The sequence below is a fragment of the Epithele typhae genome (assembly GCF_022376455.1).
Source record: "Epithele typhae strain CBS 203.58 chromosome Unknown BXZ73scaffold_22, whole genome shotgun sequence".
Taxonomy (NCBI): Eukaryota; Fungi; Basidiomycota; class Agaricomycetes; order Polyporales; family Epitheliaceae; genus Epithele; species Epithele typhae.
Window position 1 is genome coordinate 204733 of NW_025954213.1, and position 11727 is coordinate 216459.

Sequence of the window (11727 nt, forward strand, 5' to 3'; positions counted from 1 at the left end):
CCCAAGAAGCACCTGAACTCGAACGGGCTTGAAGCTTTTGCCAGTCGAAGGACTACTTCAACTCGGCGAAACCCACAGAGCCGCTGTCTTCCGTAGAGAACACAGCGTACACGTTCTGGATGAAGCTGCGGACATGGTCAGTGGCGACTTCGTAACGACAGTCCAGAAAACTTACGCATCGCCGACGAGCCACACATTGTCTCCGAAGCCCATGTCCTGGCCTGCGATCGCACCCACACAGTCACTGGACCCTTCCTCCACCGACCCAAGGTTGAACCTACCACGAAATCGTCAGCAGGCCATCCCATCAAAGAAGCACAACAACAGGGCGACACGTACGTGTCGTCGCTGAGCGTCCACGCCTTCCCGCCCCAGCTGAACGCGACCTCTGGGGACGCGTCGCACGGGAACGTCCACAACCCCTCCTCCTCCTCAAACGGCGCAGATCCCTCGACGGCGTCCCAGAACGTCTGCGCCGCGTCCATCGAGCCGTAGATGAGCGTCGTGCCGGTGTCGATGATGCTCTGCAGCTCGCCCAGGCCGCTCACGGTCTGCCCGTTCACGGCGATCGCCCCGCCCCCGATCGCCCAGAAGCCGTTGAGGTCGCTCGAGGACACGACGGGGTGCGTCTCGACGTCCCCGGAGAAGAGCGCGGGGTCGGTGCCGCCCAGGAAGAGCTCCGACCCGGTCGCGGCGAGCTTGAAGGCGAACGTCGGCGCGGCGACCGCGGACTGGCTCACGGCGCTGAGGAAGAAGGGGGGCTGCTTGAGCGAGGAGAGCGCGGTGAGGCCCATGCCGAGGAGACCGTCGAAGGGCTCGGATTGGAACTCGGAGGACTCGGAGGTCACGGCCGCGAAGTACTGGTTCGCTACCGTCACCCCGGCGATGCTCACTGTCCGCGCTGGTCAGCCCGGGAGATGGACGACGGAGAGGGGAAGCAGGGGGGCGCACCGGTGTCGCTGTACGGCGTCCCCTTAGCGGACGAGCCGTCTCCGTAGGCAATCTCGAACGATCCGTCGTGGGCTGCGCTCCCGCTAGACGCATCTGGGTTGTACTGGTGCGAGCCTTTGGCGCACCCCTTGCATGACGAGGACGGGACCCAGAGGTCGGACGAGCCGGTGTCAAAGTCGACGACGAACGGCTGCGGGGGGTTCCCGATGCTGATCTGCCCCGTCCAGACCGCACCCGCCTCTGCGTTCGTGAGGGGTACCTTCCCGGTCGAGCCGCTGGTGCTGGGAGTGCCGATGGGATTGACGGCGGAGGTTGAAGCAGAGGCCGTGGCGGAGACTGAAGCAGAGGCGGTCGAGTGCGAAGGGAGGGACACAGAGGAATGGTGTCCGTGTCCCGAATGGCCGTGCCTACCGCCCGAAGTGGAGTCGGAGTTCTTCGCGACGTTGGCGAGGTTCTGGCGGTGTTTGCTGTGGGAACGGTGGGAAGATGATCAGCGGTGCGACGCGCCGGCAGTGCGATGAGGAACGGAACGGACATCTTCGTCTTTTCCATCTGGCGCACAGCCTTCTCGACGTTGAAGGTGCCGTCCGCATTTGTCAGGCTGGTGCGCTTCGTGAGCCCGATGCGGATCCCGGGGTGGACGCGAATGGGCTCGGCAGCGGCGATCATGGCGAGGGCGAGAGCGAGGAGCGTGGCTTTGCAAAACATGGCGGAGGCGATGGCGTTGAGGAATTCAGGAGGTTAGCGGGTTTGAAGGCGGAGGGAGCGGGGGGAGCCTGGAAAACATAGTGGTGGAGTGGAGGGATTTATAGGCCGGGATGGACGGTGGCTTCTGGTGGACGCCGCTGATGCGTCCACATCGAGGAATGGACACTGTCGGGAATTTGTGGACTCCAGTGTGCTCAACAAGCGTTGGTCCACAGTTGCTGCTCGCGTCGCTGTTATGCACAGGCAGAGATTTCGTGGCACATGAGGGCACTGTATTAGATTTGGCAGAACTCCTCGGTGTATGGCTGTTGCGAGATCCAAATGCCATGGCACACTGCATTCTCGGAGGAGGCGCAGCGGGTCTCCTAGCAAGCAGTAAGATGTGGTTAGCCGCGCGTCCCGGTGAGCGTGGCGAACAGCAGGCGCACCTCTTTTCCGTGCTTCTCGAGCCTCCGGGAGCACCTGATGCAGTCAGGCGCCCGATGCTTCACGAACAACAGCTGCACAGTCGCGGCGATGTCGACTTGGAAACGAGATGTAGCGCGGTGTTTGCGCGCGGAGGTTCAATTCTATGTTTGCTAAGTGACTATCCGGATGAGTTAGCCCACATGTTCGGCAGTGAATGTGGATAGGAAGCCTGATTTCTTGCGATTGATCAAAGACGACCGAACAGGGTGGAGCATCTCGCAGCACGTCTAGTGGCTGCCGAATTCCAACGTCACAGCGCCAGCAGCTGCGTAACGATATCCAGATACGAGACATGCTAGGACTACACCCTGTTCCACGTAAGGAACCTGTCAGGGATCCATTCGGGCTGCGCCCACGTTTCTCCATGAAGATTGGCCAAGATCATCTGCGCTGCCGATTGAGCGCTGTCATTGGGTCGTCAGCTCTCAAGTCAGATCTAATCGGAGCCATGGATAAACACCTTGCGAAGGTCCTCGGCATGCCGTGTCCAGAGAAGCCCGCAGAGATGTACTGCCCTTTGAAGCTCCTCCCTTCAAGCGGCTCGAGAGGGCCGACCTGCAGGGTTCCATAAGCATGTTTGCGTACGCGCACAGCCTCACTGAGACTCACAAAAGGATCACCAATACTAGTGAAACCCATAATTCCTGTCTGATAACATCTATGTAAGTCGTCGAACTGTCGTTCGGTCGAAAAGCACATACCCATTCCATCTCGGGTTCGTATTGAGGAGTGTCGAACACCTCAGGTAGGAACTTGAGGAGGAAGTTATGGTAGTGTTGCTCGGTGACTGAGTCGTCGACGACACCAGACGTGTGACCCCCACCTCCTAGAATGATGAGAGGACTTTCGGCTCCGCCAGGGCGAGGAAACCAGTACTCATCGCCCTTCAAGTTCGACCAAGAGCTCATCCCCGTGTTCCGTAAGTGTGTAGTGACAACCTGGCCGCGCCCGGGCACAATGCCCGCTTCACCACTCATAGAAGGGAGGAGGTGGCCTGCGTAGCCGTTCGTGGTATGGAGGACGTATTTGCACGTGGTTGATCCGCGTGGGGTGACAAGCTCCCAATCTTCTCCGGAAGGTAACACTTCGTTTACCGGAGTGTTGGTGTGAAGCGAAAGAGAACCGGAAGAGGACTGCAGACGGCGCTTGGCTATGTGGTAGAACTGGGTCACAAGCTTGAGTGGCCAGAGGTTGTAAACGTCGAAGGTGAATCCAGCATAGTGCGTGCCATATTTCTGTCCATGAAATACCGTCGGCTTAGGTACGTTTTTCGCACTGAGGTTAGCAGACGTACCTCGTACATCTCTTTCTTGGTGAACCACGCCACACTGCTCAAGTCCGTCCCCGCTGCGCGCGCTGCCTCGAAATCGTTTTGAAGATCGTCCCAGTCTTCGTCGGACATCAGGATGCACGTGTGGCCGCCGTGAACAAGGTCAATCGCGTCCGCGATGCCCTCGTCTTGGATTATCTTGACGAGCGCGCGCGCGTTGTACTGTTCAAGATCGAACCCGGCTTTGGCTTGTGCTGAACCAAATTGGAGCGCTTTCTTTCGGAAGTCTTGGAAGAGATAAGGCGTCAAATGACCACCGTTGCGACCTGTAGAAGATATGAGGTGGAGCGGACGCGAAAAGCTCAACAGGCGAACCTGTAGCCCCAGAGCCTGTGCATCCAATCCGCGAGTTAGTGTCCTTCTCGCAGGTCAAAGCAGGGCAGAAACCGACAGAAATCGCGTGCCTCAAAGACGACAACACCTAGACCAGGCTCGTCCGCGAGATTGTAAGCCGCGGACAAGCCCGAGATGCCTGACCCAATGATGCAGACGTCGGCGAAAGGAGTGAGGGGACCAGTGCTGCCCTCCTTTGCGAGAGGGTTAGCACCTGGACTGTCGATCCAGAACGATTTGGTCGAGTTGGCGACGGGCAATGGTGTAGGAGTCCATCCCACGCCGTCGAGCACGGTTTGGTCGAAAGAAAGCAACGGCAGCGGCGACGAGCCAGACGGCGAATCGGGCTCGAGTCATGGTGGACGTGGAAAAGCGAGGTGTGCTCTGGTGTGCTCGCCTGCTAGTTCATCTGCATTTGGCTCTGGGAGCCACGAAGGTCTCGGTCTAGCGGCGAGATAGCGAGAACGTGGGCCCGACATGGACCTGAAGGTGATCGGGAGAGACAAGCTTGCAAGCGGTCCTTCCGTCATCGTCGCCTCGCGGCTTGCTCTCAGCCACATCCTTGCGCTCTCGGTGCATCCCCACCAAATCCCAACCGCGCTGCGCTGTTAGTCATGGCCACCATGGACTATGTCGAGATACCCTCCTATGCCACCCGTCTGCGCTCAGCCAAACCCACCGACGACCTTCGTCCAGCACCGAAGATAGTCACATCTCTTCCCCGCCCTGAGCACTCGCCCGTTCGCTCCACGACCGGAATGCCTGCAGCACCCATGTCACCATCGAAAGGAGGCTCTAATCTCACGTCTATGCTGCTCTCTTCCGCCCTTCAGCTTCCTGTCAATGCTCCTGCCGCTCCTCGTGACTACGGCTCAGGCAAAGGGGCGCGCCTTCTTTCCACACGCGACCCGCTCTCCATCCCCATCACCACTACCAACTTCCGAAGGTTCGTGTCGAAAAGCACTCCCATATTCTGGCTGCAGGATCGTGTGGAGGAGATCGTGCTATGGAAGAAGAGCTGGAAGTATACGCTCGTGTGGATGGCTGCATATGCATTCCTCTGTGCGCCAACTTTCTTCTGTCTCCCGCCCTTTTTGTTGACCACCCGCAGGCTATTTTCCTAGACTCATCCTCCTCATACCCCATGCCGTGATCATAGGCGTTTTGCTCGCTACTCATCCTTCGATGCGCAACCCAGGAGCGTCGGAAAGTCCATCTCCGAAGCCTCAGCAGCCACCACCGCCAAGCCAACCGAATGAGGGTAGCGTTGACTGGCTAGCAAATCTGCAAGCCATACAGAACCTCATGGGGGCAGTGTACGTCCTTCCCTCATACGGCTCATACACATATATTGAGAACTTTGCATTCAGTTCGGATGGACACGACTTGATTGTGCAGGTCGTCCCATACCTCTCCTATTCCTCTCCCTACACTGGGCTGATACTCACCTTCGCTCTCGTCACCTTCTTCGGAATGATCCCCCTCGTCAACCTACTGCCTATGCGCGCCACCTTCCTCGTCTTGGGTCTAGCGCCCTTCGCCTGGACCCATCCCTTCACCCAACACACGCTCCTCCCAGCACTCCAGGCCGCCTTCGGGGCTCATGCCAACCACTGGCGCGCGTGCGTACTTCGCATCATCGACGACGACAACCTGGAAGACAAGCACTGGGGCTCGGAACTGCGCGAAGTCGAGCTGTTTGAGAACGAGCGCTGGGTCCCGGGGACGAGCGGCGGCAACGTCGGCGAAGAGCCCACAAAGGCGAAACCGGAAGGCACGTGGAGCAAGGCCGCGCTGAAATCCGGGGAGCGCAAGGCGTGGACGCGCGGGCGCGATGGCTGGAGCGGCGTGAACGAGGATGGGAGCCATGAAGTCAGGTTAGCACGTTCCCGGGGTTTCTCCGATCGTGCTATGTGAGGGCAACCGCTAATCCTTCTGCACAGCAGCAACCTCACGTTCTCTCTTGCGCATGGGTGGTCGTTTGTGGAGACGGAGGATTGGAGGCCTGATCTAGAGGGGACGTGGGCCGAGCCTTTAGGTGCAGACGAAGGTATGAGCCTCCTTTCCATTTCCTATAACAGAGTCTGAATTTCGCTCGCCAACAGCTGGATGGGTGTACACCAACGATATCTGGCATGATTCTCGACCTTTGCCACTTGAAGAATGGAGGAGTAGTGGCGGCATGACGAGACGACGAAGGTGGACAAGACGAATCTACTACAGTCCGAATGTGCCTGTGTAAGCCATGATGCAGTTGTTGATGCTTGCTTGAGTCATTATGGGTTTCAGGGTGCGGCAAATGTGAGTAGATGATGGTGCCATCCGCGTACAGAAACTTAGCCAATCAAGAGTCTGCCTGTTGCGAGCGATGCTCTGACTGCTGATGTGGTCGGGCCCTCGCACATAGTATGGTGAACACCCACAACTGCTAGCTTTCGCCGGTGACTTCGGGCCCCGGTACGTACCCACGTGGATCCCGGGTGTGGGGTGAGGGAGGGAGTTTGCCTGGCGCACGACCTCGGATGACATCAGGGAAACGTCGTGCCTGAGGACCATGGCGAAGACGGTCAGTATTTGTTTTTTTTTGGCTCGGCATAGCGAAGCGGGAATTCTCACAAGTTGTGTGCTAGCAGAGAGACTTCGCAGTCGATCGATGTTAGCTGAAGATCTCAGGTGTATAGAACATAAGGAAGATGTGTTCTTGATCGCCTTTGGGGGTGCGCGTTTCGAAATTTGCTCAATGCTTGTGTTGTACCCATCCAGTTCCTAGATCGGACGCGTCGCGGCGTCTCGACCTCAGCCGACGCGCTGCAACGCGTTCATTGAATGATTCCGGCAGCCTGCGGTTCCTGGTCCCCGCGTCCCCTCCCCCGCTTACGTACCTCCCCTACGCGGGCGCGGGCGGGACCTGGTCCGCTCGGGGGATCTCGGAGCGGCCGCAGGGTCCGTTACCGGGACCCGAAGGAGCGGTACACGTCTATTGTCTATCATCTTGCAACTGGAATCTACGTTGGGCAGTTGGCGGTGTCGACAAAGGTTTATCGACGTGCGCCGAGGACATGATGCATGATACGTGGGTCCGGGTACGCTTACGTGATGACCCCAATGTTTTGAAGTATTGTTTCAAGGAGGTAAAACGCCGTGGACTTGGACTACCATTGTCAAGCTATTGCTTTGCACATTCCTCCTTCTCGACGACAAAAGGCCACCAGCGGACCTCACGTACGCAAGATGCATGCATCCGGACCGAACGCGCACGTTCTTCCCTACAGTTTGCATCGTGGTCCATCACGCAGTACGCCATCCTCGGACCGCCATTTCAACGCTGCCGTCCCCATGAGCCAATGTGGCGCCCCGACTTCGGCTGGCAAGTCAAAAAAGCCGCCATCCTCCTGGCCAATTGATCGTCGTGAGAAGTGCGCCCCTCTCTGCGTACCCTCACCATCCTCACCCCCGCGACGCCCGCTCGAGATGTACATATGCAAACGACGTCCGCACGCTGGCGGTCGCCCCACCACAACACCATACCATCGGCCGTCGGCCGAGTCGGTCACCGCACAGCCGTTTGGCGTGTCGTCCGAAACTTGCGCATGTACAGCCTGCTTGACATCGCTCCATTCCGGCCTTGGACGCTTGCATCCTTCACGTAGTCGGCATCATTCCGAAAGTCCCCTCCGAGATCCGGGCCGTCACCGGCTCCGTGCTATGTACACACCCACCTTCCAAAAAGCGGAAGCTCAACCACGCCCCATGCCTTCCGGTCCTTCGTTTCCCTTGGGCGTTGGAGCTCAGCTTCTTTCCGCAGCGTCCCACACGCGTTCGTGTGCGTGTGCGACGCGTACGGTTGAGGCAAAACCGCTCTGCAGGCCCACTGCAGCCGGCGGACGCCGCGGACCAGCCGCAGCAGAATCCCGCCGCCGGGACCGAGCGCCGAGCCGCTTATTGCAATCTGCGCGATCGAGATCCGCGCTCGGGAGTCGGTGCGGCGGGCCGAATGTCCGAGTCGCTGCTCGTGCGCCGGCGACACACACAAGACAGTCGGCGCGGTTGGATCTTCTGTGGGCCGAGCTCGCCGGCCAGACTCGAGCCCTGCGGAAATCCAACTTATCCATCGAGCGCCCCGTATGATCGGCCGAGGGTGGGTGCTGGTCTCCGAGTCGGAAGTTCGGAACCGCGTCCCCGCGCCCGACGCGCCCGACACGACCGTTCTCGCGCGACGAGTCCGAGTCACCTCTAATGGAGGAGCTTGCCTGAGCTCGACCCCGGGACGGAGCATCGCAGCGCGTACGCACCCACGTACGGAAGTGACCCGCCCGCCGTGATGATGAACCACCTTTCCTGAACTCTCGCCGAGGTACGCGCCATCAGATCCGTTTCGCGCTGAGCTCAGCGGTCCTCGCGGGAGATGAATGCGCTCGACGATTGCGCCGCGTGCTGCGCTCAGCACCCATATGTGCTGCGTTGCTTCTGTGCGGCCCCGACTGGATAGCAGGGAACGGTGCCGGTGAACGGCGAGCACTTCCAGACGCGAAGATCAGAGGAGATCCTCTTCGGATTAGATTGCACGCATACACACGCGAAGGAGGTGTTGAGATAGAAGCAGTTTTCATTGTCTGATCGACGGCTACTTATACACTACAGCAAAAACGTCACAGCTGTCGTTAACAAAACATCTCGAAGTTCGTGGCGCGCAGTCCGCCCATAGGCAAGAGTGCGAGCGTAGTGGAAAGGGTAGGGGGGTCGGCGCGTGAAGCAAAGGGCACACCGATATGGCATACAGCACATCATCGTCCTGATATCAAAACACGCTCGCGCGCCGCGAGCCCCCCAAAGGGTGCGTGTGCCGGCACCACTGCTCGAGATGAGCACGTTTAGACAGGCTCGGGGGTCGCTCGCTTCTCGCTGTCGACCTGGAGCGAAGTGGGCCGCGAGGTTTCCTTCATGTTGCCTTCGCGCGTTTCGTCCGCGCCTCCGCCCTCCTCGAACGCCGTCTTCGCGTTCTCAAAGTGCGAGGCGTAATTCTCGGGCCCGATGACGGTGATGAAGATGACGAAGGCGGCGACGACACCGATGAGGATACCCTGCACCTTGGCGTAGTCGGGCACAACGATCGATACACCGTTCTGAACGATCGTCGTCTTCAGGTTCGCAGCGCCAGCTAACAATACACCGTCAGCACACCCGAATCTAGGCAACTCGGCAGACGCAGGGAAAACTTACTGGCTTCGATTTGTGCCGAGGCTGAAGACACCATCTGTACACACGGAGACAAGGCAAAGTGAGAAATCCACACTGTCGTTTCAGGCTTGGGAGGCACTTACGTTACCGAGCTGGTAGGCAACACCAGGGAAGGTAGCGCGGAACGCAGGGGGAGAGATTTCCGCCAACTGGATGGGAATCTAAGCGGCACGCCCGAGCGGTCAGTTTCATTCCAAGGGATCGGTAACTTCGGATACTTACAACACCCCACGCTCCCTGAACACCGAACTGGATGCAGAACGCGCCGGCGGCAAGCCCAGAGAACGAATTCGGAATGATCCAGAGAGGAATGAAAGCTTCACAGAATCTGAGTATTCTGTTTCATACGCGCCGGTCGATGCAAAGACTCACCCGCAACGATCAGGACGAAGATGCTAGAGACGAAACACTGTCAGAACACACGCGCAGTCGGTGTCATCATCATGAAGTACTCACATAATGGTCAGGCGACGTCCAATGTACTGGGAAACGTAGCCGGCAATAGCGCCACCACTAAGAGGCGTCAGCTGAAGGTCACATCTCAAGGTTGTAAACTCACGCGATAGCACCCTGTTCAGGCACAACCTGTCAATACACACGTGCGGACAGACTTTGGGTACTAGGTACTCACGCAGTTACCGATAATAGTCGCAACGGTCGCATCGTGGCTGCTGAAGAGCTTCGACTTGGTGAGGTACGTGGGGTAGAGATCCTGAGAGCCGTGGGAGAGGAAGTTGAAGCCTGCCCGTGACATCATTTCATGATTAGTAACTGAGAGGGTAAAAGCGCGCGGGAGAGCGGGGCGCGTTTGTGTGGGAGGGAAGGAGCTAAAATCGACACTGACCAGTCATGAGGAGGACAGCGTAGATGCAGAGGAGCCAGTGGCGCTTGAGCATCTGGCCAGTCTCGTGCAAGAAGACCTTGGTCTTGTTCGTCGTGCTGTTGCCGCGGGCGAGAGCTTCTTGCCGCGCACGGATGAATACCTCGGATTCGGGGAGAAGTGCGCGGATGACGGCGGCAAAGGCAGAGATGCCGGAGGCACACCAGAAGAGCGAACGCCAAGTGGTCGCGGTGGTAGGAACAAGGTAGAGGGAGATGATGGCGGCAATGAGGTAACCGACGGCGTAGCCTTGCTGGAGGATACCGGATGCGAGACCACGGGCTTCGACGGGCAAGTTCTCGAGAGCGGTGGCGGCGGCAAGGCCCCAGATACCACCCATACCGATACCGAAGAGAGAGCGGAGGGCAAGGAATTCCTGGAAGGTTGTAACGAAGCCGGCACCGAGTTGGAGAATGGAGATGAGCACGAGGTTGAAGACGAGAGGCCATTTGCGTCCGTAACGATCGGAGATGATGCCGAAAATGACCTGGGTTGAATGGGCGGATAAGCGGCGGCAAGCGGGAACGCGTCAAAACGACGTACCGCGCCGAGAGAGCGGAAGAGGAGCGTGAGCGTGATGGCGGTTGTCTGGTTGATGGGCATGCAAGTGTGAGAAAGGCGAAGGAGAAGGCGCGGGGGGCGCGGTCAGAGCGGAGGGACACGCACAATATCATGGGTGCTCCGGTTGAACTGCTCGGTGAGGCGGTCGACGGAGAGGGAGACGGAGAAGAAGTCGATGGCGTCGCACGTCCATGCGAGCCAGCTGTGTGGTGGACCCACAAGCCAAGGAAGAGGGGGAGATCAGCCTCGATCGTGAGACGGGAGGGGAGTCGGGCGGGGGCGGGGGCGCGCCAAGGGCCAAGACGTACCCAGACCAAAACATCCCCCACTGGACGAGGGTAATGGTGCCAAGGACCTCGAGGAGGGGACGGCCCTCCTTGCGAGCCTCGGGGCGGGGGAGGAGGTTGCGGATGAAGTAGGGGGCCATGGTTGACGACTGGGAGGAGCGAGCGGGGAGGACACTCAACGGACCAGAGCACGAGCTGGGGCTTTAAATACTCGCGCGCCGTCCGAGAGCCGGACGGCGAGCAAGAAGGCGGCGGGCGCTTGCGCGGGTTCGCCTCTCCACCGCGTACCTGCCTCACGTGCGGGGCCCCGCCGCGGCCGGCTCTTCTCCCCCGCCCCTTGCCCGCCCCGGTCATCCTCCTCCCGGCGTGCACGCTCTGTCCCAGCCTCTCACCCTCAGCCGCCGCCTCAACCCGGCGTTTCAGCCGGGTGATATTTCGGCAGCCGCCGCCAATTTGTGGCTCTAGATCTGTTACGAGAGCCATCGAACCATGCATTTGAACAACGAGCGCCTTGCCCAAGGGACAAAATCGACACAGTGTACACCCCATCACTGCCGCCCCCACAGCGCGTACCCGCTCTCTCAGATCTCGACTTTCACCCGCAGATCTTGGCTGCGACACCCCACAAAGACTCGTCGCCAAGTACTGGCCAGACGCAGTCCGCCAGAAAATGCAATTGCGACGCGCGACGCACAAGCTGGCGACCGACTGCAGCCTTGCCCAGCTCTTCGAGCTCGTCTTCTGATCAGCGAGGGAGACATGGGGCGCGGCACATGCCATCCTGCTCTTCAAGGGACAGTTCCGACAGAATTTCGCGCGAAGCGCCTCTCTGCGATCGTGGCTGACCCCGCCCTCTCCCCATCCGGAGTCCGGACTCCACAGACGGCGCTGTTCGTCTCGCACTGCAACACATCCACAGTCAAAATCACCTTGCCCACCGATCGACGCACGGTGCTCCACTGCCAGCGTTC

At 59.3% G+C, this 11727-nt stretch overlaps 4 protein-coding genes across 4 annotated transcripts; 1 reads left to right on the forward strand and 3 right to left on the reverse strand.

The window, feature by feature from the left end:
• Nucleotides 1–52: 52 nt before the first annotated feature.
• Nucleotides 53–1659, reverse strand: BXZ73DRAFT_101136 (acid protease; the record flags this gene model as incomplete). Its single annotated transcript, XM_048014801.1, has 6 exons — nt 53–125; nt 176–277; nt 340–892; nt 952–1287; nt 1363–1418; nt 1487–1659. 6 exons carry the CDS (start codon nt 1657–1659, stop codon nt 53–55), a joined length of 1293 nt encoding a protein of 430 aa, XP_047878182.1.
• Nucleotides 1660–2428: 769 nt separating this feature from the next.
• Nucleotides 2429–4147, reverse strand: BXZ73DRAFT_101137 (FAD dependent oxidoreductase; the record flags this gene model as incomplete). The annotated part of the gene is made up of 8 exons (XM_048014802.1): nt 2429–2531; nt 2588–2682; nt 2737–2775; nt 2829–3362; nt 3422–3723; nt 3773–3787; nt 3849–3984; nt 4025–4147. 8 exons carry the CDS (start codon nt 4145–4147, stop codon nt 2429–2431), a joined length of 1347 nt encoding a protein of 448 aa, XP_047878183.1.
• Nucleotides 4148–4404: 257 nt separating this feature from the next.
• Nucleotides 4405–6032, forward strand: BXZ73DRAFT_46394 (integral peroxisomal membrane peroxin-domain-containing protein; the record flags this gene model as incomplete). Its single annotated transcript, XM_048019687.1, has 5 exons — nt 4405–4852; nt 4902–5106; nt 5161–5667; nt 5734–5840; nt 5896–6032. The coding sequence occupies 5 exons, from the start codon at nt 4405–4407 to the stop codon at nt 6030–6032; spliced, it is 1404 nt and encodes a 467-aa protein (XP_047878184.1).
• Nucleotides 6033–8661: 2629 nt separating this feature from the next.
• Nucleotides 8662–10896, reverse strand: BXZ73DRAFT_101139 (carboxylic acid transporter; the record flags this gene model as incomplete). The annotated part of the gene is made up of 12 exons (XM_048014803.1): nt 8662–8948; nt 9011–9044; nt 9112–9189; nt 9251–9345; nt 9401–9423; nt 9485–9541; nt 9588–9598; nt 9660–9769; nt 9873–10395; nt 10452–10496; nt 10575–10671; nt 10778–10896. 12 exons carry the CDS (start codon nt 10894–10896, stop codon nt 8662–8664), a joined length of 1479 nt encoding a protein of 492 aa, XP_047878185.1.
• Nucleotides 10897–11727: the final 831 nt, after the last annotated feature.